Source organism: Dendropsophus ebraccatus, chromosome 13, assembly GCF_027789765.1.
Source record: "Dendropsophus ebraccatus isolate aDenEbr1 chromosome 13, aDenEbr1.pat, whole genome shotgun sequence".
Taxonomy (NCBI): Eukaryota; Metazoa; Chordata; class Amphibia; order Anura; family Hylidae; genus Dendropsophus; species Dendropsophus ebraccatus.
The window spans coordinates 81,268,517-81,296,288 of NC_091466.1; the positions used below are offsets into that span (position 1 = coordinate 81,268,517).

At 51.0% G+C, this 27,772-nt stretch overlaps 1 protein-coding gene across 7 annotated transcripts in view; it reads right to left on the bottom strand.

Moving 5' to 3' along the window:
* The window catches only part of NRXN3 (neurexin 3), a 427,584-nt gene that overhangs the window by 293,327 nt on the left and 106,485 nt on the right, over nucleotides 1–27,772 (bottom strand). For all 7 annotated transcript variants that reach the window (XM_069951290.1, XM_069951286.1, XM_069951289.1 and 4 more), the window contains exons 3-6: nucleotides 21,990–22,291; nucleotides 17,362–17,523; nucleotides 12,694–13,132; nucleotides 10,629–11,012 (exon numbers count right to left, since the gene is read on the bottom strand). In XM_069951290.1, coding sequence (XP_069807391.1) covers nucleotides 10,629–11,012; nucleotides 12,694–13,132; nucleotides 17,362–17,523; nucleotides 21,990–22,291 — 1,287 coding nt within the window. The remainder of the gene's footprint in view (nucleotides 1–10,628; nucleotides 11,013–12,693; nucleotides 13,133–17,361; nucleotides 17,524–21,989; nucleotides 22,292–27,772) is intronic.

Consider the following 27,772-nt stretch of genomic DNA (forward strand, 5'->3'; position numbering starts at 1 on the left):
GCGCTCCAGAACCTCTGCTTATACAGAGGCAATCCAGAACCTCTGCTTATACAGAGGCACTCCAGAACCTCTGCTTATATAGAGGCGCTCCAGAACCTCTGCTTATTTACAGGCGCTCCAGAACCTCTGCTTATATAGAGGCACTCACGCTGATGATGATGAATGGATTAAGAACCTCTGCTTGTATAGAGGCGCTCGAGAACTTCTGCTTACATAGAGGCGTTCAAAAAACTCTACAATCAAGAACCTGTGTTGAGCAGCACCTGGCTACAACATATTCTCTTCAATCCTGTGGAGGCAGTGAAGAAGTACTTTGTTTTTCACACACAACTTTTACTGCTATACGAGTGCTTGCTATCCGCGGTGTGCCACCCCCTAGTCATTGATTGGCTGAGCAGGAAGACACAAGGAGGTGCAGGGCAGCAAGACTGACCCCAGGACAGCAGAAGTGGCAGCAGGGGAGCGAGCAGGGACATATAGGTTTATTGTTGCGTCTAACCGCACTCTGAGCACAGATAGAGAGAATGTTTCTCTGAAAGAGTCCTATCTATGTACATCACTAACAGAGAATCAGTGGCTGTGATGGTGGCAGGTAGACGTGACACAAGCCGCAATGACTCTACACAGCTCGTTATATAAGAGCCAGACACCAGGGCGGAAATAACAGGCACGATAGGCTAACCAAGACAGTAAATGTTAGCTATAGCCCTGGGGCAGCAACCGAGAGACGGAGAGGGGGCCGATCACACAGAAGAGGGACAACCTGCCCCCGCCCAATGCAAATGTTGCTGCAACAAGGAGTAACGATTCCTGACCCCAGAATACCCTCCGCAAAGCTACCTGCTCCCAGAGACCACCCTGGAGTTCCACCCAAACAGCGACCCCAACCCAGAGATAACCCCAGAATACCATCCACACAGCCACCCCCTCCCAGAGACCACCATGAGATACCATCAACACAGCCACCCCCTCCCAGAGACCACCACAAAGCCACATCATCCACACAGCTACTCGGTGCCAGAGCCGCCCCAAAATACCATCCACACAGCGACCCCCTGCCAGAGACCACTCCGGAATACCATCTACACAGCAACTCGCTCCCAAAGACCACCCCAGAATACCATCCACACAGCCACCCCCTCCCAGAGACCACCACAGAATACCATCCACACTGTGACCCCCACCTACAGACCTCCACGAGATACCATCGACACAACCACCCACTCCCAGAGACCACCCCGGAATACCATCCACACAACAACCCCTTGCCAGAGACCACCCCGGGAACACCATCCACAGCCACCCTCTGTCAGAGACCTCCCCAGAATACCATCCACACGGCGACCCCCTCCCAGAGACCAGCCCAAAATACCATCCACACAGCCACACCCTGATAGAGACCACCCCAGAATACCATCCACACAGCGACCCCAAACCAGAGACCACCCCAAAATACCATCTACACAGCGACCCCCTGCCAGAGACCACCCCGGAATACCATCCACACAACCACCCGCTCCCAAAGACCACCACAAGATACCATCCACACAGCGATCTCCTCCCAGAGACGACCCCAGAATACAGTCCACACATCGACCCCCTCCCAGAGACCACCCCGTAAAACCCTCCACACAGCGACCCCCTCCCAGAGACCACCCGGGAATATCTTCCACACAGCGACCCCCTCCCAGAGACCACCCGGGAATACCCTCTACACCGCAACCCTCTCCCAAAGACCACCCCGGAAAACCCTTTACACCGCAACCCCCTTCCAGAGACCACCCCGGAAAACCCTCTACACAGCGACGCCCTCCCAGAGACCACCCCGGAAAACCCTCCACACAGCGACGCCCTCCCAGAGACCACCCGGGAATACCCTCCACACAGCGACCCCCTCCCAGAGACCACTGCTCTTCAGCCGTAATATCCCACAGCAGTCATATACTACTTAGTGAGACCCTGCATATCCTGAGAATGAAAGGGAAGCAGAACTGGTGTACCACCTCCCACAGTGCCCCCTACAGCATGGCCCCGTTAAAGAAGGTGTTACAGATCCCGCCATGGATGTTTTGAGGGGAATGCTGAGGGTACTGTACGTAGTGTGATAGAATTTCTTTATCCATTGGGGGTCTGTGCTTCAAGAAAGCTATCAATGCTGAGAATGAAGGAGATGCAGCACTATCACGTTATGAAATAGAGGGGGGCACCCTTTGCAATACAGCAGGGTTACAGCATAGCAGGGTGTTACAGCAGGGTGAGGGATGGGAGGGAGGAGGTGTTACAGCAGGGTCAGAAACGGGAGGGGGAGGTGTTACAGTAGGGTCAGGAATGGGAGGGAGAGGTGTTACAGCAGGGTCAGGGATGGGAGGGGGAGAGAGGTGGTGTTAAAGCAGGGCAAGGGATGGGAGGGAGGAGGGAGGAGCTGTTACAGCTTGCTACAAGTATTGTGTTGCCCCCCAAAAGTCTCCCACCTATTGGATTTTGGCTCAGGATTTAAAGAGAATCTGTCACTCACTGTTAGATGCTGTTCGGTCAGGGAGACCCATGGTACCTTTCATATATTCATATTTAATTTAAGTGAGCAGCACTGACTCCCAGCTGTATTGACCTTTCATATATCCATCTGTGCTTCAAGAACATAGAAAATGTTTTTTGTCTGAAGTACAAATAGGCTTTCCTGAGCACCTTAACGAAAAAGTCAGGCCTTCAAAAGTTATACAAATCCCTATATACACTTATTACCGGAAATGCTTATAAAATGCTTTTTTCCCTGCACTTACTACTGCATCAAGGCTTCGCTTCCTGGGTAACACGGTGATGTCGCTTCCTGGGTAACACTCATGCCGTCGCTTCCTGGGTAACACGGTGACGTCGCTTCCTGGGTAACACGGTGACGTCGCTTCCTGGGTAACACGGTGACGTCGCTTCCTGGGTAACACGGTGACGTCGCTTCCTGGGTAACACGGTGACGTCGCTTCCTGGGTAACACGGTGACGTCGCTTCCTGGGTAACACGGTGACGTCGCTTCTTGGGTAACACGGTGACGTCGCTTCCTGGGTAACACGGTGAAGTCGTTTCCTGGGTAACACTCGTGACGTCGCTTCCTGGGTAACACGGTGAAGTCGTTTCCTGGGTAACACTCGTGACGTCGCTTCCTGGGTAACACGGTGATGTCACGATTTGCAGAGCTGTGTAGGCTGTGGCTTCTGGAGAGGATAATGGCAGGGGGATGCTCAGTGCTCCAGTGCTCTGTGTCCCTCAATGTTCCTTTGCCATCATTCTCTCCAGCAGCCACAGCCCGCCCAGCTCTGGGAGCCGTCACATCACCATGTTATCCAGGAAGTGACGTCACTGTGTTATCCAGGAAGTCACGTCACTGTGTTATCCAGGAAGCGACGTCACAGTGTTATCCAGGAAGCGACGTCACCGTGTTATCCAGGAAGCGACGTCACCGTGTTATCCAGGAAGTGACATCACCATGTTATCCAGGAAGTGACATCACCATTTTATCCAGGAAGCAACGTCACCGTGTTATCCAGGAAGTGAAGCCTTCATGCATTAGTAAGTGCAGGGGAAAAGCCCTTTATAAGCATCCCCCGTGTATATGGGGATTTGTATAACTTTTTGGAGGCAATACAATACTGTAATAAAAATTTTTGCCTGACTTTTTCGTTAAGGTGCTCAGGAAAGCCTCTTTGTACTTCAGACAAAAAACATTCTCTATGTTCTGGAAGCACAGATGGATATATGAAAGGTCAATACAGCTGGGGGGTCGGTGCAGCTCACTTAAATTAAATATGAATATATGAAAGGTACCATGGGTCTCCCTGACCAAACAGCATCTAACAGTGAGTAACAGCTGACAGATTCCCTTTAAATCCTGAGCCAATATCCAAAAGGTGGGAGACTGGTGGGCCCTGGTGGGACTTTCCTATAGTTCTATCTAATGGTCAGCGATGAGCCCGGCAGCCATATCTGTGAGAAGCAGGCAGCATCCCGATGCAGAGCAGCTCTGGGAGCGTCAGCCAGTGTCGGAGGATTACAGAGCTCTCTCATTCTCTGTCTCAACTCCGCTGAGATTATTACAAGCGCGCCGGGTTACGCTCCTAAATCTCTAATCTTTCAATTGCTTTGTGCAACGAGAGAGCAAAGCGATGAGGATTAACTCCTGCACTGCTGAGCCCCTTTATGTTGTGATGAAGCAGCAGACGTTCAGCAGTGATCGGGAGGAGCAAGGGTTAATATTGTAATAAATCAGATGCTTCTAGAGCACAGGATTACAAGAAATCCCCAATTCAAGGGGTTTTGTAATTGCAAAGGGTTTAATATGATGAAAGAGGTAAACAAGAGAGAGAGCGCCCCCTGATGACAAAACCCAGAGTGGGGGGGATGATTCATGATGATGACGCATGGGAGAAGAAACCTGACGGCTGACACTGGGGACACATTGAGAGTACAGCCAGAATCCCCCAAAACCCCTCCCCCCTTGCTGCATCTATCACAATGAGCCAGATATAAAGGGGGTGCCCAGGCATGGACTGTCCGGAAGGTGACTGGAAGTGCCAGGTGGTCTACATGACGAGCTAGGAGAAACATAGAGGCGGCTGAGATGGAAGAGGGGATATGGAGTGGATGTGGGTGGGGAGCACAGGCTGCTGGTTTGGTAATTCCAGTGATAACCCACTCCCGGATGGCAGTTGGGTTTTCTATCTAGCAGGGGGCACTCCTTCAGGTGTGCTTTCACGTGGGGACCCTAATCTGTGTGGCTCATTGTGATGAGGGCCGCTCACCTGGCTGCCATGTACCCACCTTGTGCCCAAGGGGTTAAGCCTGTGATGTACAATACCCCATTAACCAGATGAAATCCTGCCGCGCTCTTGGCTCCGGCCTCCACGCGCATTTTATCAGCTTATCGTGAGCGATCCCTCCGGGGGCCGCCGGATTACAGCCCAGAGACACCGCCGGATGCTTGGGGAAGTTAATTGGAAAAAAGCCGCCAGGGAAATAGCCTGCCCGGGCTGCACCAACGGCATCCCACTGCGTAAGGCAGCCTGGGACTTATGGTGCAGGCAGAGGTAAACTGTCCACAGAACAATCACTGCTCCAACACACTACTAGCTCTCTCTGCTGCTCAGTATCACTTCTCTTCTTGTGTATTCTGGGGCATGTGACATCCACATAGAAGCACTTTCTTTTTTTCTGTACACTGATAGCCGCTCAGTAGCACTTCCCTTCTTCTGTACACTGATAGCCGCTCAGTAGCACTTCAATTCTTCTGTACACTGATAGCCGCTCAGTAGCACTTCCCTTCTTCTGTACATTTTGATAGCCACTCAGTAGCACTTCCCTTCTTCTGTACAATGTGATAGCCGCTCAGTAGCACTTCAATTCTTCTGTACACTGTGATAGCCGCTCAGTAGCACTTCCCTTCTTCTGTACACTGTGATAGCCGCTCAGTAGCACTTCCCTTCTTCTGTACACTGTGATAGCCACTCAGTAGCACTTCCCTTCTTCTGTACAATGTGATAGCTGCTCAGTAGCACTTCCCTTCTTCTGTACGTCTTCTCCCAATAAGCTGTTTTCCAGATGTCCCAAACAATCGGAAAGGGGATTTATCAGATAAAATTACTTTCCCCCAGTCCTCAGCAGTCCCCTCCCTGGACCTTTCCCCCAGTCCTCAGCAGTCCTCTCCCTGGACCTTTCCCCCAGTCCTCAGCAGTCCCCTCCCTGGACCTTTCCCCCAGTCCTCAGCAGTCCACTCCCTGGACCTTTCCCCCAGTCCTCAGCAGTCCACTCCCTGGACCTTTCCCCCAGTCCTCAGCAGTCCGCTCCCTGGACCTTTCCCCCAGTCCTCAGCAGTCCACTCCCTGGACCTTTCCCCCAGTCCTCAGCAGTCCCCTCCCTGGACCTTTCCCCCAGTTCTCAGCAGTCCACTCCCTGGACCTTTTGCAGAATATCAGTCTGTCCCTGATGTTTTTCTGGAGAGAAGTGGCTTCTTTGCTGTCCTCCTTGAGACCAGGCCTTGCTCCAAGAGTCTCCGCAGTCTCACAGTGCACAGTGCAGATGCCCTCACACCTGCCTGCTGCCATTCCTGACCACACTTTTAAGAGATGGTCCTGGCGCTTGCTGGTCTTCCTTGGGCGCCCTGGAGCCTTTTTGGCAACAATGGAACCTCTCTCCTTGAAGTTCTTGATGATGCGATAGATTGTTGACTGAGGTGCAATCTTTCTAGCTGCGATACTCTTCCCTGTTAGGCCATTTTTGTGCAGTGCTATGATGACTGCACGTGTTTCTTTAGAGATAACCATGGTAACAGAAGAGAAACAATGATGCCAAGCACCAGCCTCCTGTTAAAGTGTCCAGTTGTGTCATTCTTACCTAATCATGACAGATTGATCTCCAGCCCTGTCCTTATCAACACCCACACCTGTGTTACTGGAGCAATCACTGAAACAATGGTAGCTGGTCCTTTTAAGGCAGGGCTGCAATGATGGTGAAATGTGTTTTGGGGGATAAAGTTCATTTTCTAGGCAAATATTGACTCTGCAAGTAATTGCTGTTAAGCTGATCCCTCTGTATAACATTCTGGAGTATATGCAAATTGCCATTTTAAAAACTGAAGCTGTAGACTTTGTAAAAATTAATATTTGTATCATTCTCAAAACTTTTGGCCATGACTGTACACAGATAACTGCTCAATAGCACTTCCTTCATTCTGTAGACTATTATAGCCGCTCAGCAGCTCTTCCCTTCTTCTGTACACTGATAGCTGCTCAGTATCACTTCCCTTCTTCTGTACACTGATAGCTGCTCAGTAGCACTTCCCTTTTTTGGTACACTGATAGCCGGTCAGTAGCACTTCCTGTCTTTTGTACACTGCGAACTCTGTTCAGTAGCACTTTCCTTTTTCTGTACACTGATAGCCGCTCAGTAGCACTTCCCTTCTTCTGTACATGGCGATAGCTGCTCAGTAGCACTTCCCTTTTTTGGTACACTGATAGCCGGTCAGTAGCACTTCCTGTCTTTTGTACACTGCGAACTCTGTTCAGTAGCACTTTCCTTTTTCTGTACACTGATAGCCGCTCAGTAGCACTTCCCTTTTTCTGTACACTGATAGCCGCTCAGTAGCACTTCCCTTCTTCTGTACATGGCGATAGCTGCTCAGTAGCACTTCCTTTCTTCTGTACACTGTGATAGCCGCTCAGTAGCACTTCCCTTCTTCTGTACATGGCGATAGCTGCTCAGTAGCACTTCCTTTCTTCTGTACAATGTGATAGCCGCTCAGTAGCACTTCCCTTCTTCTGTACACTAACTGCTCAATAGCACTTCCTTCATTCTGTAGACTATTATAGCCGCTCAGTAGCACTTCCTTTCTTCTGTACACTGATAGCTGCTCAGTAGCTCTTCCCTTCTTCTGTACACTGATAGCTGCTCAGTAGCACTTCCCTTCTTCTGTACACTGATAGCTGCTCAGTAGCACTTCCCTTTTTTGGTTCACTGATAGCCGGTCAGTAGCACTTCCTTTCTTCTGTACACTGTGATAGCCGCTCAGTAGCACTTCCCTTCTTCTGTACACTGAAAGCCGCTCAATAGCACTTCCTTTGTAAGGACACTATGGTAGATGCTCAGTAGCACTTCCCTTGATCTGTACACTAACAGGTACTCAATAGCACTTCTTTTGTGTGGACTGGGGGATGATGCATGCGAGTTCAGGTCGCAGCTGGTGATAAGACAACATAAGAAGGTCAGGTGATAGGAGTCAATTTACCATGTAGTGATTGGTGAGGATGGCGTGGCCCCCACTTATGCCATCCATTCCTTTTATGCAGAACGTCGCACAATCTTGGCAGCACTTTTACCACTAGAGGGTGCAGTCACAGAGGATGAGGTCATCCTGGAAGTCATAAATCCAAGAGAAAACCAAGAGGAAAAATAATCCCTCTCCAAGACAAAGGCTGACATTCTGTTCACCCCCCAAACCCACCACACTGCCCCACTGCCAATCACTGCCCTCCATCACATTGCAAATCACTCCCTCCCCACACCGCCAATCACTCCCCTCCACTCACTGCCCTCTTCCATTCCCTGCCCTCCACCACACCGCCAATCACTCCCCCACCACACCGCCAATCACTGCCCTCCCCCAAACCGCCAATCACTCCCCTCCACTCACTGCCCTCCCCCAAACAGCCAATTACTCCCCACCATTCACGGCTCCCCACCACACCGCCAATCACTACCCACCATTCCCTGCCCTCCACCATACCGCCAATCCCTCCCCACCAGTCACTGTCCTCCACCACACCGCCAATCACTACCCACCATTCCCTGCCCTCCACCATACCGCCAATCACTCCCCACCATTCACTGTCCTCCACCACACCGCCAATCACTACCCACCATTCCCTGCCCTCCACCATACCGCCAATCACTCCCCTCCACCACACCGCCAATCACTACCCAGCATTCTCTGCCCTCCACCATACCGCCAATCACTCCCCTCCACCACACCACCAATCACTCCCCACCATTCCCTGCCCTCCACCACATCGCCAATCACTCCCCCACCACACCGCCAATCACTCCCCTCCACTCACTGCCCTCCCCCAAACCGCCAATCATTCCCCACCATTCACTGCCCTCCACCACACCGCCAAATCACTCCCCACCATTCCTTGCCCTCCACCATACCGCCAATCACTCCCCACCATTCACTTTCCTCCACCACACTGCCAATCACTCCCCACCATTCCCTGCCCTCCACCACACCGCCAATCACTCCCCCACCACACCGCCAATCACTCCCCTCCACTCACTGCCCTCCCCCAAACCGCCAATCACTACCCACCATTCACTGCCCTTCACCATACAGCCAATCACTCCCCACCATTCTTTGCCCTCCACCATACAGCCAATTACTCCCTACCATTCACTGCCCTCCACCATACAGCCAATCACCCCCAACCATTCCCTGCCCTTCACCACACCGCCAATCACTCCCCACCATTCCCTGCCTTCCACCACACTGTCAATTACTTCCCACCATTCCCTCCCCTTCACTATACCGCCAAACACTCCCCACCATTCACTGCCTTTCACCATACAGTCAATCACTCCCCACCACTCACTGCCCTCCACCATACAGCCAATTACTCCCCACCATTCACTGCCTTCCACCATACAGCCAATCACCCCCAACCATTCCCTGCCCTTCACCACACCGCCAATCATTCCCCTCCACCAAAACGGCAAACACTCCCCACCATACAGCAAACACTCCCCACCATACAGCCAATCACTCCCCCACCACTCCGCCAATCACTGACCTCCATCACATTGCAAATCACTCCTACACGACACCGCTAATCACCTCCAACAATTCACTGCCCTCCACCACACTGGCAATAACCCCACCACTACCACACTGCCAATCTCTCTCCCAGCACACCTCCAGTCACTGACTATACACACACACAAACACACACACACACACACACACACACACACAACATAATGCCATAATAATACCGGCAACACAAGTGGGACTGAGATCTACCAGAGTATAATCAGCATCACAGGGCGATCTGCACCGGACCCAGAGACCTATTCCTGTCATCCTCCACTCCCCAGGAAGAGGCCACGACGGACAAGGAAAGGGACTAATGTCACAAACCTGGACAGGTCATGCTCCCCAGCGCTTACGTTCAACAGGAAGACCCCAATACTGACCCAGACACTATTCATCCAATTCCACACTGCAGATGAAGGAATCCCCTTCTCGCTATCTGCTGGTAACAGTGTTATGTCCTACAGTTCCCCCATCATATTCTCCTTGGTAACAGCATTTTGTCCTGCAGATTCACCATCATATTCTTCTTGGTAACAGCGTTTGGAGTTCATTACGTCCCGGTGGAAGTGCTCTCCTGGATTCTCTGAATAAGCTCCAGTGTTCTCTCTGAATTTATTAAAAGGGTCGGCCACTTTATAGTAAAATTGTTCAGTGTACAGTATTAGTAAGGGAACTGCTGTCAGTATATACAGTGAGAATACAGGGAACTGCTGTCAGTATATACAGTGAGAATACAGGGAACTGCTGTCAGTATATACAGTGAGTACACAGGGAGCTGCTGTCAGTATATACAGTGAGTACAGGGAGCTGCTGTCAGTATATACAGTGAGTACAGGGAGCTGCTGTCAGTATATACAGTGAGTACACAGGGAGCCGCTGTCAGTATAAACAGTGAGTACAGGGAGCCGTTGTCAGTATATACAGTGAGTACACAGGGAGCTGCTGTCAGTATATACAGTGAGTACAGGGAGCTGCTGTCAGTATATACAGTGAGTACACAGGGAGCTGCTGTCAGTATATACAGTGAGAATACAGGGAACTGCTGTCAGTATATACAGTGAGTACACAGGGAGCTGCTGTCAGTATATACAGTGAGAATACAGGGAACTGCTGTCAGTATATACAGTGAGTACAGGGAGCTGCTGTCAGTATATACAGTGAGTACAGGGATCCATGAATTTCCAAACATCATAGCAGAAAAGATTATGGGAAGTAATAACCTTTTCTATTAATTTTAGACCCAAACCTTCAGGATGAGGCATGCATTGTATCCTCTCACCTCGCTCACAGGTTCGTCCCCAGTGTCCGGTGCCCGTACAGTCACACACAAAACGGTTCCAGCCGTCCCTGCAGGCGGCGTTGTTCTTACAAGGGTAACTATCGCACTGTTTGCCGCTCATCCGTGAGCACGACGACTTCACCCCCGCTGCGTTCTGGGCCTCTGCCAGCTGCCGAATGTTCTTACTGCGCCCGTCAATGAACAAGTCACGGATACAGCCAACATAGCCATAGTTCAGCATAGCTGTCCACAGTTCAGTGGGTAAGATGAGCCCCGCCCGGTTCTCTGGGAGACCCCCCAAATACATGTCCCCTTCCAGGTCCAGGATCTCACTCTCGCCGCTGGCGGTGAATGGAGTGCGCTTGCTGTTAACGGAGATGGTGCCTGCAAAAGAAAACACGGAGGCCGCTGGTTAATAGGAATCTGGCGTAGAGAAATCATATAATAACCTGTTATATAGGGCGGGAATCTGCACTGGGACCCCCCAACAGTCCCTGGTGAATACATCACACACAATGGCGAGAAGGCCCAACGCTCACCTATGTCCAGGCTCAGCCGCAGCATGTACATGTGTCCCCTCCCCCCCCCCCCCCCGTGTGAGGGGGGATAATTCAATCCTAATGACTGAGAAGGAACAATCTCCACACCGCGGAAATGTCAAGAGTGTTTTCAATAGAAAGGAAAGGTCACCACAACAGGGAGGTGGAGGGATCCGGAGCCTCCATCACATACAGGGGAACTGAGGCCGGCGGGAGGGATCCGGAGCCTCCATCACATACAGGGGAACTGAGGCCGGCGGGAGGGATCCGAAACCTCCATCACATACAGGGCAACTGAGGCCAGCGGGGGGGATCCGAAACCTCTATCACATACAGGGGAACTGAGGCCGGCGGGAGGAATCCGAAACCTCCATCACATACAGGGCAACTGAGGCCAGCGGGAGGGATCCGAAACCTCTATCACATACAGGGGAACTGAGGCCGGCGGGAGAAATCCAGAGCCTCCATCACATACAGGGGAACTGAGGCCGGCGGGAGGGATCCGAAACCTCCATCACATACAGGGGAACTGAGGCCGGCAGGAGGAATCCGAAACCTCCATCACATACAGGGCAACTGAGGCCAGCGGGAGGGATCCGAAACCTCTATCACATACAGGGGAACTGAGGCCGGCGGGAGAAATCCAGAGCCTCCATCACATACAGGGGAACTGAGGCCGGCGGGAGGGATCCGGAGCCTCCATCATATACAGTCGCCGGCGCAAGGGTGGAGGGATCCGGAGCCTCCATCATGTACAGGGGAGCTGAGGCAAGCGGGAGGGATCCAGAGCCTCCATCATATACAGGGGAGCTGAGGCCGGCAGGAGGGATCCGGAGCCTCCATCATATACAGGGGAGCTGAGGCCGGCAGAAGGGATTCGGAGCCTCCATCTTATACAGGGGAACTGAGGCCGGCGGGAGGGATCCGGAGCCTGCATCTTATACAGGGGAGCTGAGGCCGGCAGGAGGGTGGACGGATCCGGAGCCTCCATCTTATACAGGGGAGCTGAGGCCAGCAGGAGGGATCCGGAGCCTCCATCATATACAGGGGAGCTGAGGCCGGCAGAAGGGATTCGGAGCCTCCATCTTATACAGGGGAACTGAGGCCGGCGGGAGGGATCCGGAGCCTGCATCTTATACAGGGGAGCTGAGGCCGGCAGGAGGGTGGACGGATCCGGAGCCTCCATCTTATACAGGGGAGCTGAGGCCAGCAGGAGGGATCCGGAGCCTCCATCTTATACAGGGGAGCTGAGGCCGGCAGGAGGGTGGACGGATCCGGAGCCTGCATCATATACAGGGGAGCTGAGGTCAGCAGGAGGGATCCGGAGCCTCCATCATATACAGGGGAGCTGAGGCCAGCAGGAGGGTGGACGGTTCCGGAGCCTCCATCTTATACAGGGGCGCATTTGGTACATGACCCAGCTCTACATAAACTTACCTGAGGTTCATTTCCCCGCTGAATCGTTAGAAAAACAGACACATACATCACATGGTACACGGCACATCAATACAGTAAACATGACCCACCTGAGCGGCCATCCCGCTGGATGTCCACGTGACACCACTCGCCATCGTTGGCCTTCTTGCTGGTGGCTTTCACCTTTATGGTTCCTGAGCCCATGTCTAACAGGAGATACAAATGACCATCCAACAACTCCACAGCAAAGAAGTCCACCTTGGTGTTCTTCTGACTTCGCACATCCTTTCTGTCCTGTGGCTTTCCGTGTGTGAAGAGGATGAGGCCGTTGGGCTCTGTGGTGCGGAAGTCGAAAGATATGGAACCCATGCGCTTTGTGTTCCACTTAGGCAGGCTGATGTAGGCCTCCGGGCTCTCGAAGCTGATGGGGTCCAGAGTGGCCACATTCTCACACTTGAAGACCACATCTCCATAGATCTTCATTTTTGTGTCTCCAATCCTGGCCAAGCGTGAGAGCTCCAAACGTATGTCATTGTTCTTATAGACGACCTGTGGAGAAGGCGAAACATGAAGCACGAGTATTATAAGAGCCCCGGTCTGAATCCCACCATCATCATAATGTAGTCCAGCGGCGGGAGGAGTGTCTGACGGACACAGACTATGAGGAACGGTGCAACTTAGAGGCCCACATGGCTCTGTCACCCCAAACCCTTAACATTAGTACACAGTTTTCAAACAAAAACAAAAAAAGTTTCTTTGTAATAGAAAACCATCTAGAGTGGATACAACTGTAACAAAGCCTCAGCTGTGGATGTAAACAAGGAACGTATCCATTCACTGACATCAAGCAGACCTACTGAAAACAGAGAAACATTCACTACAAAGTCTAGGACAATGTTGTAGCCCTGAAGTTCTCCAGAAGCTGAACCCAATGGTCGCGACTGTCCAGCATCCATTCCCCCAGTCTATAGAAGCCTGAGGTGAGGGCCTGAATAACAAGTCACCTACAGAGCCTTCAGCCTTACCTTCCCAGGATCTGGAGACATTTCACACAATGTTACAGATACCCACCTATGATATCACCTGGACGAATGATGTCACCTGGGAGTATAATGTCAGCCAGACACTACTAACATCTCTGTCCAGTAGGTGACAGCACATCTGCACCACAACGCTGTCAGACATCAAAGGCTTCACTGCTCCCCAAGCCCAGTATAGGGGTACAGCAGAAAGGAGCGGAGCAAGAACTGCTTACATTCTAAAAGGGGGATGGTAACAGATACTAGAAGTGTAATCTCACATGATGTCCCTTTTAAAAGTCAACCCAAAACAAAAGTACTAGTAGTCTCAGCAGCAGGGACATCGCTGAGAATACAGCCTATCCATCACGAGAGATCAGCGGTGAAATCACTGAGAATACAGCCTATCCATCACTAGAGATCAGTGACATCACTGAGAATACAGCCTATCCATCACTAGAGATCAGCGGTGAAATCACTGAGAATACAGCCTATCCATCACTAGAGATCAGTGACATCACTGAGAATACAGCCTATCCATCACTAGAGATCAGCAGTGACATCACTGAGAATACAGCCTATCCATCACTAGAGATCAGCGGTGACATCACTGAGAATACAGCCTATCCATCACTAGAGATCAGCGGTGACATCACTGAGAATACAGCCTATCCATCACTAGAGATCAGCAGTGACATCACTGAGAATACAGCCTATCCATCACTAGAGATCAGCGGTGACATCACTGAGAATACAGCCTATCCATCACTAGAGTTCAGGAGTGACATCACTGAGAATACAGCCTATCCATCAATAGAGATCAGTGACATCACTGAGAATACAGCCTATCCATCACTAGAGATCAGTGACATCACTGAGAATACAGCCTATCCATCACTAGAGTTCAGGAGTGACATCACTGAGAATACAGCCTATCCATCACTAGAGATCAGTGACATCACTGAGAATACAGCCTATCCATCACTAGAGATCAGCGGTGACATCACTGAGAATACAGCCTATCCATCACTAGAGATCAGCGGTGAAATCACTGAGAATACAGCCTATCCATCACTAGAGATCAGCGGTGACATCACTGAGAATACAGCCTATCCATCACTAGAGATCAGCTGTGACATCACTGAGAATACAGCCTATCCATCACTAGGGATCAGTGACATCACTGAGAATACAGCCTATCCATCACTAGAGATCAGCGGTGACATCACTGAGAATACAGCCTATCCATCACTAGAGATCAGCAGTGACATCATATACAGCCTATCCATCACTAGAGATCAGTGACATCACTGAGAATACAGCCTATCCATCACTAGAGATCAGCAGTGACATCACTGAGAATACAGCCTATCCATCACTAGAGATCAGCGGTGACATCACTGAGAATACAGCCTATCCATCACTAGAGTTCAGGAGTGACATCACTGAGAATACAGCCTATCCATCAATAGAGATCAGTGACATCACTGAGAATACAGCCTATCCATCACTAGAGATCAGTGACATCACTGAGAATACAGCCTATCCATCACTAGAGTTCAGGAGTGACATCACTGAGAATACAGCCTATCCATCACTAGAGATCAGTGACATCACTGAGAATACAGCCTATCCATCACTAGAGATCAGCGGTGACATCACTGAGAATACAGCCTATCCATCACTAGAGATCAGCGGTGAAATCACTGAGAATACAGCCTATCCATCACTAGAGATCAGCGGTGACATCACTGAGAATACAGCCTATCCATCACTAGAGATCAGCTGTGACATCACTGAGAATACAGCCTATCCATCACTAGGGATCAGTGACATCACTGAGAATACAGCCTATCCATCACTAGAGATCAGCGGTGACATCACTGAGAATACAGCCTATCCATCACTAGAGATCAGCAGTGACATCATATACAGCCTATCCATCACTAGAGATCAGTGACATCACTGAGAATACAGCCTATCCATCACTAGAGATCAGCGGTAACATCACTGAGAATACAGCCTATCCATCACTAGAGATCAGTGATATCACTGAGAATACAGCCTATCCATCACCAGAGATCAGCGGTGACATCACTGAGAATACAGCCTATCCATCACTAGAGATCAGTGACATCACAGAGAATACAGCTTATCCATCGGGTCGGGGGCCTCAGGATTAGCGTGGCCCCAGCTGATGCTTAATTACATCTAGATAAGAGATGAAGGTTTTGGCAGAATATATATATGTAACCCCGATTCCCCCTGATATAAGTCATTTAACATTTCTCCACATAAATTAGATGACAGTTCTCCTTTAAAGCAATGGGGGGGAGGGGGGGGGGGGTTAGAGCATCGTGCACGAAGAGCGAGAACAAAGCCATAAAAATGCACATTATCCTGCACCCGCAGGTGCCGACAATCCACACAAATGGATCGCAATTAGCGGAATTAAAACAGATTTAAATAGCTGCTGCGGGCAGATGTGGCGGCTGCTGCAGGGAGCGCCATATAAAGCGATGGCGGCACATCCAGCTATTAATCATATGCTCACAGTCCGCGTAAGCCGCAGCACAGACTCCAACATGACAGCCTCTGCACTGGTGTAACCGCCATTAACCTCCAGTCTGGCGAGACCACACCATAAGCTCCGATACAGCGGGAGACCGTCACCCGTTACTGAGACTACACCATGACCTCCGATACAGCGGGAGACCGTCACCCATCACTGAGACTACACCATGAGCTCCAACACAGCGGGAGACAGTCACCCATCACTGAGACCACACCATGACCTCCGATACAGCGGGAGACCGTCACCCATCACTGAGACTACACCATGAGCTCCAACACAGCGGGAGACAGTCACCCATCACTGAGAACACACCATGACCTCCGATACAGCGGGAGACCGTCACCCATCACTGAGACCACACCATGACCTCCAATACAGCGGGAGACCGTCACCCATCACCGAGACTACACCATAAGCTCCAACACAGCAGGGGATCGTCACCCATCAATGACACCACACCATGACCTCCGATACAGCGGGAGACCGTGTACACCAACATCCATACCAGTGACCAGACCGTGTACACCAACATCCACACCAGTGACCAGACCGTATACACCAACATCCACACCAGTGACCAGACCGTATACACCAACATCCACACCAGTGACCAGACCGTATACACCAACATCCACACCAGTGACCGGGACATGTAAACCAACATTCACACCAGTGACCGGAACGTGTACACTAGCATCCACACCAGTGACCGGAACGTGTACACCAACATCCACACCAGTGACCGAGACGTGTACACCAACATCCACACCAGTGACCAGACGTGTACACCAACATCCACACCAGTGACCAGACCGTGTACACCAACATCCACACCAGTGACCAGACGTGTACACCAACATCCACACCAGTGACCAGACGTGTACACCAACATCCACACCAGTGACCAGACGTGTACACCAACATCCACACCAGTGACCAGACCGTGTACACCAACATCCACACCAGCATCACCAGCCAGATCGACAAAAAGAAATCCATCCAGGATCATAACCCGAGTCATCAATAATCTAGACGGTAAAGTCTGGTATGACCGCCACACCTGCACGCCGAACAAATCATCATACCAGACGACCGCCTGTAAAAATAGATTAGTTGGGGAGGCCGGATAGATATTAGCTCTAACACTACCCTAACACCTTGTTCTCCCCAATATGGCCACTCACCTCCTTCAGGCAGCCCATGAAGTTGTTGCTGACAGGGGACCCCGGTAAGTCGGCAGTACTGGGGCTTCCCCCGACATAGAAGAAGTCATCGGACCCCAGCATGGTGTAGTCCTCCTGGGTGTATCCGGTTGTAGTCAGAATCCCATCCACAGATATTGTCACCTTATGGGGGAAGAAAAGTAACACAGCATGATTCTGAGTGGCGCCCTCCAAGGAGCAGGAGCGAGATTACATCCTGGGCTTGGTGACAAAAAAGTAAAAAACTCTTTTCCTTGTGTTGCTGTGGTTGTGGAGGAGCGTACACATCATCCTCCCCAGCCGCTGAGCCTGGAACAACTCCTATCATCCGACCATCAGATGACCATTTCATGTTTAGCCGGAGAACGTCACCCCCTGAAGAGGAACATGCTGTACACACAAATACTTACCGTACCCCTCAATACTGTGAGGGAAGCCCCTTATCATGACTGATGTAAATGACAGGAAACAGCATGTGACCCCTCAGGGACCCCTCCGGAATATGAAATGCCATGTCCCACGTATGTGGACAACTGAACACAGGAGCCATGTGTTATGGAGGGGGCAGAGGGTAGGCGGCCTGTGCCACATGAGCAAAGCTGTGCCGTCATGGCGTACAACGCCTCAGAGCCGCCCTGCCCCAAGCCTGGAGCCCCATATACACAGGACATACAGGAGCGTGTGTTCAGCCGCTCACACCAAATAGGTGGCGTCTTCCTGATCCTCTAGACATTCACAGCAACCCTCATACATATACACAGCCCACCGCTCCAACAAGCCAACACCGGCAATAAAGGGGCAAGGAGGGGCTCCGCCATCCACACCCCATTTATTACTAACCCACAACCAGAGAGAGAGCGCGAGAGAGAGAGTTGCACCACCACACGTGCCTACAGGTCCTCACCCCCAGGCCGACAGGTCCTCACCCCCAGGCCTACAGGTCCTCACCCCCAGGCCTACAGGTCCTCACCCCCAGGCCTACAGGTCCTCACCCCCAGGCCTACAGGTCCTCACCCCCTGGTCTACAGGTCCTCACCCCCTGGTCTACAGGTCCTCACCCCCAGGCCTACAGGTCCTCACCCCCAGGCCTACAGGTCCTCACCCCCAGGCCTACAGGTCCTCACCCCCAGGCCTACAGGTCCTCACCCCCTGGTCGACAGGTCCTCACCCCCAAGCCGACAGGTCCTCACCCCCAGGCAGACAGGTCCTCACCCCCAGGCAGACAGGTCCTCACCCCCAGGCCTACAGGTCCTCACCCCCAGGCCTACAGGTCCTCACCCCCTGGTCTACAGGTCCTCACCCCCAGGCCTACAGGTCCTCACCCCCAGGCCTACAGGTCCTCACCCCCAGGCCTACAGGTCCTCACCCCCTGGTCTACAGGTCCTCACCCCCTGGTCTACAGGTCCTCACCCCCAGGCCTACAGGTCCTCACCCCCAGGCCTACAGGTCCTCACCCCCTGGTCTATAGGTCCTCCAGCAGCCAACCAAGTGATGACACATGAGGGTGAAGAGCTGACAGGTTAGTCTGTTAGAGAGGAGGGAGTGAGATGGAGAGGGAAGGGTGGAGTGCTGATGGGCTGTGGTGTCAGGAGGTCAGGATGGAGCCTGATTCCCCCGGCTTCACCACCTCCATATGTATTGTCCAATGCAACAATGTCTTCTCTGAGCTGGAATGACAGCATGCAGATACCATATACACATGGTGACGTATGTGCGCGGTGCCTTATACATGTGACGCCTCACTGAAGGGTTCTCGGTTGTGGACAATCCCTACTTATCACAGGTTCTGCCATGTTCAATTTACCTACAGCACCATCATAGGAGAACTGAAGCATTACACAGTGCTCATTCACATCAATGGCTTGTGACACAGGACGGGATAGCACCTCTACAGACATACACTCTCTACGGAGCTGCTCTCCCTTCAGGGATGAGAACTAAACTGCGCCCCCACTCTCTAATAACTCACTACTAGGGTGTACGACAATGTGTCTCCTAAGCTGCGGGACTTCATTAAACAAGGTTAAACCATGTACCTGTAGGATATCCAGTCTCCCTATACACGAGCTCAGCTCTGATGGTCTCTCTCTAAGTGGCCTACCAAAGAGATGGGGAAGCTGACATCCAGCAATGCCCCCCAACATTATCTAGACCCTCATACATGAGTCAGATGGTCACGCCACAAGCTGTCGGCTCAGGTTGGGGTCACATTACCAATGGGCCCTCTGTGTATGTAAAGGTCAGCAACCTGTCACTATAGGATATGATAAGCACAAGCCCCATTAACTTAAATGGCTTGTAGGGAGTCAGCTAGGGGCCACGTCTGGTCAGAAGAGATAGAAGGATGTGGAGCTGTAGAGATGCATCAGACCAGTCACAAAATGTGTCCCCTCTATCAGAGGATCTATAAAGGGGTGGTCCCCCAGCCTGCGCCAGCACTCCAGCCTTCCCCACATCATGGAGACACACAGCATGCAGAGAGGGTAATGGAGCTCATCAGGTGGGGGCCCACGGGCCCCGGACCACCGCCGCTTCTCCAGAAAACAGTGCTCTCAGACCGTCAGACATGGCCGCAAATAAATAAATAAATAAATAGGGACCAATCCAACAGATGACATGAGGGGCTCTGGGGGAGGATGGGGACATTGAGATGTCAGGGGGCAGACATATCTGTCAGCGATCTATAGGGGCTTATAGCACAGACAGAATATTTATTTATTTATTCCATGGCGGACGAGGGGTGAAAGGAGACACTTAAGAAGATGTGAAGAAGAGGAAGGAAGAACCACACCGCAAATCCAGAGAATTATTAGACAATAAGAATGATATCTACCATACAATGTAGTTTGTTTACCATAGCGTGTCCAATGCCTGAGTGCTTTGCGGAAAAGTGGGGGGAAAAAAAGCAAATTGAATAAGTGTGAACAGAAGGAGCGTCAGATCCAACAACGGAAAAGAACGTGAACGTAAAAGAGAACAGATAAAGATGGTCATCAGGGTGTTAGTACACTGTGGAGAGGAGCTGGTTAGTAGCAATGACACATTACATGAATGATCGGGGTTATCATAGATCACCCTCCTCACACTCACACACACAGACGTCCTCCCCACACACCTCATACTTACGTCCTGCAGAGAGTCACTGCCGACCCCCCTCCCCCCCCCCCCCATCCCCGGGCTTCACCTGCATCCTCAATGGCCGCTTTGTGGCCCCCAAAGAGCAGTGTGGTAGCCAGGGACTGGAGGGACGCCTCCTACATCAGTCCTATCTCATAGATGGCTGCTGGGACCCCAGGGACTAGAGGGACGCCTCCTACATCAGTCCTATCACATAGAAGATGGCTGCTGGGACCCCAGGGAATGGAGGGACGCCTTCTACATCAGTCCTATCTCATAGAAGATGGCTGCTGGGACCCCAGGGAATGGAGGGACGCCTTCTACATCAGTCCTATCTCATAGAAGATGGCTGCTGGGGCCCCAGGGACTGGAGGGACGCCTTCTACATCAGTCCTATCTCATAGAAGATGGCTGCTGGGACCCCAGGGAATGGAGGGACGCCCTCTACATCAGTCCTATCTCATAGAAGATGGCTGCTGGGGCCCCAGGGACTGGAGGGACGCCTCCTACATCAGTCCTATCTCATAGAAGATGGCTGCTGGGACCCCAGGGAATGGAGGGACGCCTTCTACATCAGTCATATCTCATAGAAGATGGCTGCTGGGACCCCAGGGAATGGAGGGACGCCTTCTACATCAGTCATATCTCATAGAAGATGGCTGCTGGGACCCCAGGGAATGGAGGGACGCCTTCTACATCAGTCCTATCTCATAGAAGATGGCTGCTGGGACCCCAGGGAATGGAGGGACGCCTTCTACATCAGTCCTATCTCATAGAAGATGGCTGCTGGGACCCCAGGGAATGGAGGGACGCCTTCTACATCAGTCCTATCTCATAGAAGATGGCTGCTGGGGCCCCAGGGACTAGCCACTTATCGGCATTGTACAGGCCTTGCTGATATAGACCGTCATTTCATTGTAGCGTCTGCAGCTTCGGAGATCTCTCTTTCCTATGGTGACAAGATGGGGCAGATAGTCTGGATCCCTGCACAGCTATAGATTAACATGGGCCTTGTCTGGAGAGGACTGGTACAGAGCTGTATGAGCCAGACCCTCAGACCCTGACATCCCATTACACAGGTCTGCTGCAGGAAGATCTCATAAGGTATGAAGGCTGGGTTCACATATGTCCGGAGATCTGGCATAGCTGCTGTCTGGGGGGAGGGCACCACTATGCCATGGATGCACAGGTCTTGTACCATTTCTCTTTGCAGCCTGTGAGGACAACCTGTAGAAGCAAAACATCCAGCCGATATCTTCCAGCATTCCCACCCAGGCCGCTCTGGATCGGTAGGCACGTGTGAACCCGGCCTCGCCATTATAGATAACCAGGACTCTACACAGATTGTAAATGGCTATAAGGAACAGTTCATATGTCGTGTGTATAAGGTGTTACCCCAGTACTGTGTATAGCGTATAGGGGCATCCACCTCTCTACACCTCCCGTATCCTCATGGTGCTTATAGTGAGACCTTGTTATTACAGTCTTCTTACCTGGCGCAGGTTCCGAGTCACCTTGACGTCATGCCACTCGTTGTCATTGAACTTATCATTGGCTGGCTCCACAATTGCTTCAAAGGCCCCGGAGCCCAGATTGATGACCAGCGAGACAGCTCCACCCTTCAGCGCCAGGTTGACGTAGTCCGCAGACTTTCCGGTGTGGAGGATGAGCCCGTTCCTCTGGCGAGTTTTAAAGGACAAGGTGATTTCATCGCTGCTACTCTGGATTGGATTCTGGGACAGGTCGTAACATAAATACTCAGAGCCGCGGAAGGTGGCCACATTCTCCTCTCTCGCTGCAGGGGAAGAAGAACAAGGAAGAGGTTACAGCATAGGACAAATCACTTTATTTTATCTGGTGGCAGCTACAGCAATAACACGTCCATTACAGTCCACATGTCAGGAAGAGGAGGATGATCACAGAGAGGAATGAGCCCTGGAGGGTTTTGGGACACCGCATGCAGCCGCCAGTCCAGGACATGGACCCCCCCCAGAGGACAATGAAGACATCATACAGTATCACTCCACACCAGCAGCAGCATATGGCCGCCTCTCACTAGAGGCCCAGGCTGAAATGACAAAATCTGAGCCAATTATAAAGTTATAAAGATGAGACCAGGAGGCGGCACTCACACTTCCACCAGGAGGAGGCGCCATTCTTCTCATCTTACCATTACTTGTAATAATGCCTGGGCATGCTGGTAGCTATAGTTCTGCAACACAGGTTGATCTTCGGCTGCCAGGGCATTATGGGAGTTGTAGTTTTGGAAGCAGGACATGGTGATCAGATCTAATACATTACAGGAGGCGTGTTATAAGTCATGTCTGTGCACCCCAAGACCAGATCCTCCCACACCTGTATACACTTGGGGGGCTCGAGGAGCACTCAGGAAGGCCCAATACATCCCGCTCATTCATTCTCTGCCAGTGACACCTCTGCTCTTACATGGCAAACGATGACATGTGAACCTTCTTACCATCATGCCTCTGTGCAGCGGCTCGAGGAGCACTCAGGAAGGCCCAATACATCCCGCTCATTCACTGTCTTAGGGCCCTATTCCACCGGACGATTATCGTTTGCATAATCGTTAACGATTAACGATCACAAACGACGGCTATTGCGAAAGACCTGAAAACGTTCACTCATTTCCATGGAACGATAATCGTTACTTATGATCGTAATTGCGATCTTTTTCTTCGCTATTTATTCGCTATTGCGCTGGTATCTATTGCGAACGACGTCTTATTCAATGCGAACGATTTGCGAACAAGCAACGATAAAAATAGGTCCAGGTCTTAAAAAGTGATCAATGATTTCTCGTTCGGTCGTTAATCGTTAACTGCATTTCAACCGAACGATTATCGTTTAGATTCGAACGATTTAACGATAATCTGAATGATAATCGTCCGGTGGAATAGGACCCTTAGGCTGGGTTCACACACAGTATATTTCAGTCATATATTGTGGTCCTCATATTGCAACCAAAACCAGGAGTGGATTGAAAACACAAAGGCTCTGTTCATACAATTTATTGGCAAATATTTGCTTTTATTTTAAAACAACAGCCGTTGTATTGAAATAATGGCAGTTCTTACCAGTTATATGGCGGCCATCCACTCAATTACACCATTGTATGGACAGAGCCTTTCTGTGTTTTTAACCCACTCCCGGTTTTGGTTGCAATATGAGGACCACAATACTGACTGAAATATAAGTAGTGTGAAGCCAGCCTTATACTCCCATCTCTGACCCCCACATACGAGGCTATGTACATTACAGACCCTGAATGCTCTGCCCCACACGGTAAGGCTGGATTCACACTACGTTTTGCAGTCTTTTTTTTTTGTTGTTGTTGCAAAAAACAGATGAAAACGGATAAAAAAAAAAGATTCATTGTGTGCATTCATTTTGATCCATTTTTCCTTCTTCCATTATAAAAAAAAAAAAGAAAAAAAAGGCATCAAAGTGGATGACAAAAACAGATTGTAAAAACATAGTGTGAACGGTCCACACATTGTTGTTTCCCATCATGCCCCTGTGTAGCGGCTCACGCCTCCCCCTCACAGCCACTGTAGTCTAGTGCCCTCTCTCCCTTGTGGTATAGGATACTGTACGGCCATGTAACCTGCATGTAGCTGCGTCTCCGGGAGAAGTGTGAGATTACATCCTGCCTCCCGTGGGAGAAGTCGGAGGAAATGGAACACTTTAGTCTATTGGCCTCTGCGTCTATAAACATGTAGTCAAGCGGCCTGCAGGGAGCATGGGGCGGGAGAGGAGGGGGCCGCACCGCGCTCACACCACAAGCCCCTCAGGCACTCTAGATAGAACAACACGGGGAAAAAGGAATAGAGAGAATGATTTCCATCTGATGGAGGATACAGGGCTGGAGACGCTCCTCCCGCACCGGAGCAGCAGACGCGGAATTAATGCTCTATAAGTTATAGTCTCCCGGGATTCTGCAGCTGCATCATAGACGTTAATGTCACATTACACAATGATCACAGTTCACCGATCAGCACTGCGCATGAGCGCCTGGGCCCAGTCATATGACCAGAAGACTGCGCCGAAACTCTAACCCTGGCCAGGAGAGTCACCGATGCAGCAAACCAGCTGCTGTGTAACACACACTCTGCTGTATACTGCTATAGCCTGGGAAAGCCTATGTCCAGCACATGGAGCCTGATAATGTCCTGTACTAGGAACCGCAGCGCTCTACCAGCACATGGAGCCTGATAATGTCCTGTACTAGGAACCGCAGCGCTCTACCAGCACATGGAGCCTGATAATGTCCTGTACTAGGAACCGCAGCGCTCTACCAGCACATGGAGGCTGATAATGTCCTGTACTAGGAACTGCAGCACTCTACCAGCACATGGAGCCTGATAATGTCCTGTACTAGGAACCGCAGCGCTCTACCAGCACATGGAGCCTGATAATGTCCTGTACTAGGAACTGCAGCGCTCTACCAGCACATGGAGCCTGATAATGTCCTGTACTAGGAACCGCAGCGCTCTACCAGCACATGGAGCCTGATAATGTCCTGTACTAGGAACTGCAGCGCTCTACCAGCACATGGAGGCTGATAATGTCCTGTACTAGGAACTGCAGCGCTCTAGGAGCATATGGAGCCTGATAATGTCCTGTACTAGGAACCGCAGCACTCTACCAGCACATAGAGCCTGATAATGTCCTGTACTAGGAATCGCAGCACTCTACCAGCACATGGAGCCTGATAATGTCCTGTACTAGGACCAGCAGCGCTCTACCAGCACATAGCGCCTGAAAATGTCTTGAACTAGGAACCGCAGCGCTCTAAAAGCCTACAAGGTATCCTAGCTTCTCCTACCCCCTCAGGAAGCATCCTATCTAAGGGAGAACCCTGCCTCCACCTCCTCCTGTCTATGGGAGCACCCTGCCTCCACCTCCTCCTGTCTAAGGGAGAACCCTGCCTCCACCTCCTCCTGTCTATGGGAGCACCCTGCCTCCGCCTGTCTAAAGGAGAACTCTGCCTCCACCTACTCCTGTCTATGGAAGCACCCTGCCTCCATCTCCTACCTTTGGAAGCATCCTGCCTCCACTTCCTCAGGGGACAGGCCTGTAGTTTGTTTTACCCCCAGACACCATTTTGCTCATTCTCCAGAGACTATCTTGCCTCCTATTCCTCCCCATGGGTTGCCTTACATACTTCTCACTGTACTGCGTCCTCTATTGCCACTCACTATCCTCCTTAAGAAACAAATGATCAGTTAATTATAATTATAAGGGGGGGGGCAGCGAGTAGTAATACTGATTGCATGGATAAGACATTGTCTGGAGTCAGAGCGGCATCCAGGACATGGAGATGATCTCTCCGTTCTGCAGAGGTCTCTCCAGCCGGACACGTTCTGAGATGATGGCGAGACCAGGAGATGATCTGTAAGACGCTTTACTACACAATAAAAACACTTGTTGCTCTGTTAGATGTGACTAATTTAACATGGCTGCGGAATCTGTTGGCACTATAGCGCTGCGGAATCTGTTGGCGCTATACGAATAATAAAGGTGTCCGGTGCAAGTGGAGCCTAGGTAGTGCCATCTACTTTGTTTCTCAGCTATAGCTATACGAATAATTACGAGCTCTATGGGCTCAAAACCTGAGGAGACGGCTTCCAGGATCTGGGGAGGTCTCACCAATCTCTATGGTGAGACAGAACCTGAGGAGACGGCTTCCAGGATCTGGGGAGGTCTCACCAATCTCTATGGTGAGACAGAACCTGAGGAGACGGCTTCCAGGAACTGGGGAGGTCTCACCAATCTCTATGGTGTCAGAACCTGAGGAGACGGCTTCCAGGATCTGCTGAGATCTCCGCTCAGCGTTCATGGACTGTGATTAGTAGACATTACTCTGATTTGTGTCTCAGACACATTGATAAATCTGGGCCTGTCTGTTCAGGTTTGAGGAGACCCCGAGGTACAGGAGATCTTATTGGAGTAATTTGAAGCTAATGGATATGACGATCAAATTGGCAACTAGAAGAAGTCACACTTTCAACACTCTGGGGTCTCTTCTCCAGTTAGAGCCAGGTCTGGTGATGTAATCCATCAGATGCTAAATAACGATGTCTGAATAGAGAGGTGTACACCTTACTAAGGGAATCAGATAGGAAGAAGGCCTACTAAAAGGAAGGGGGGGGGGGGGGGGGGGGAGACCCTGAGCCTTTCTCGCAGCATCATCTCCCTCAAACATCTCGCCCAGATTGTCTGTGTCCTTGACAGCTGGAAGGGGACACATGCAGTTCCACTCTCTGACCAGCAGAGGGGCCCCTGCAGCAAGCCTTGCTGAGAAGAAACACAATAACAAGGATTCCAAAATAATTCTAAAAATAAATGAAGCATGCTACTACAAACATCAGTGCCCATCTGGGCGGGGCCGGCAAGCCGCTTAAAGGGACACCACAGATTCTCAATTATCCAAACTCGCCAGGTGGCCACATTGCACTGAATGCCAGCAATGGTGGAGCAGTACCAAACAGGTAATTAGGCTTTCTGCCCTCTGAAAAAAGGGCACAGAGGATTTACAAGACTGACACCACAACAAGCAGGGCACCATCTACTGGGTCTTCTACCACCCACCATTGTATATCGGTTGTGAAAGGTCAATAAGTGAGTGGGTGTGTGTATACTTTAAGGATCAAATAAACCAAAAAGCATAAAGAAACCAAGTTTTGGGGTGCAACTGATAGTATAGAGCATTATATGGTATATAGCACAGTATTATTGCTCCTATCACACCCAAAAGAGTGTGCCCAGACATACTGCTGAGACATTCCCTCTAGAAGAGACCGACAGGGCCCAAGCTCGAGACCACTATGAACCAGGGACTGCAGGAGGTGCCCCCATACTATCACTCCTAGAAGCAATGGCATCAATCCCATAAAGCATCAATAATACCAAAGGAATGGGGCAAAAGGTGTACAGGAAGATGCCGAGGAGGAAGAAAAGAACAAGGAGAGGAAGGACAGGTAAAAAGAGGTGAGGGGTGAGAGAAGAGGGAAGACAGGTAGAGAGAGGTGAGGGGTGAGAGAAGAGGGAGGACAGGTAGAGAGAGGTGAGGGGTGAGAGAAGAGGGAGGACAGGTAGAGAGAGGTGAGGGGTGAGAGAAGAGGGAGGACAGGTAGAGAGAGGTGAGGGGTGAGAGAAGAGGGAGGACAGGTAGAGAGGTGAGGGGTAAGAGAAGAGGGAAGACAGGTAGAGAGAGGTGAGGGGTGAGAGAAGAGGGAGGACAGGTAGAGAGAGG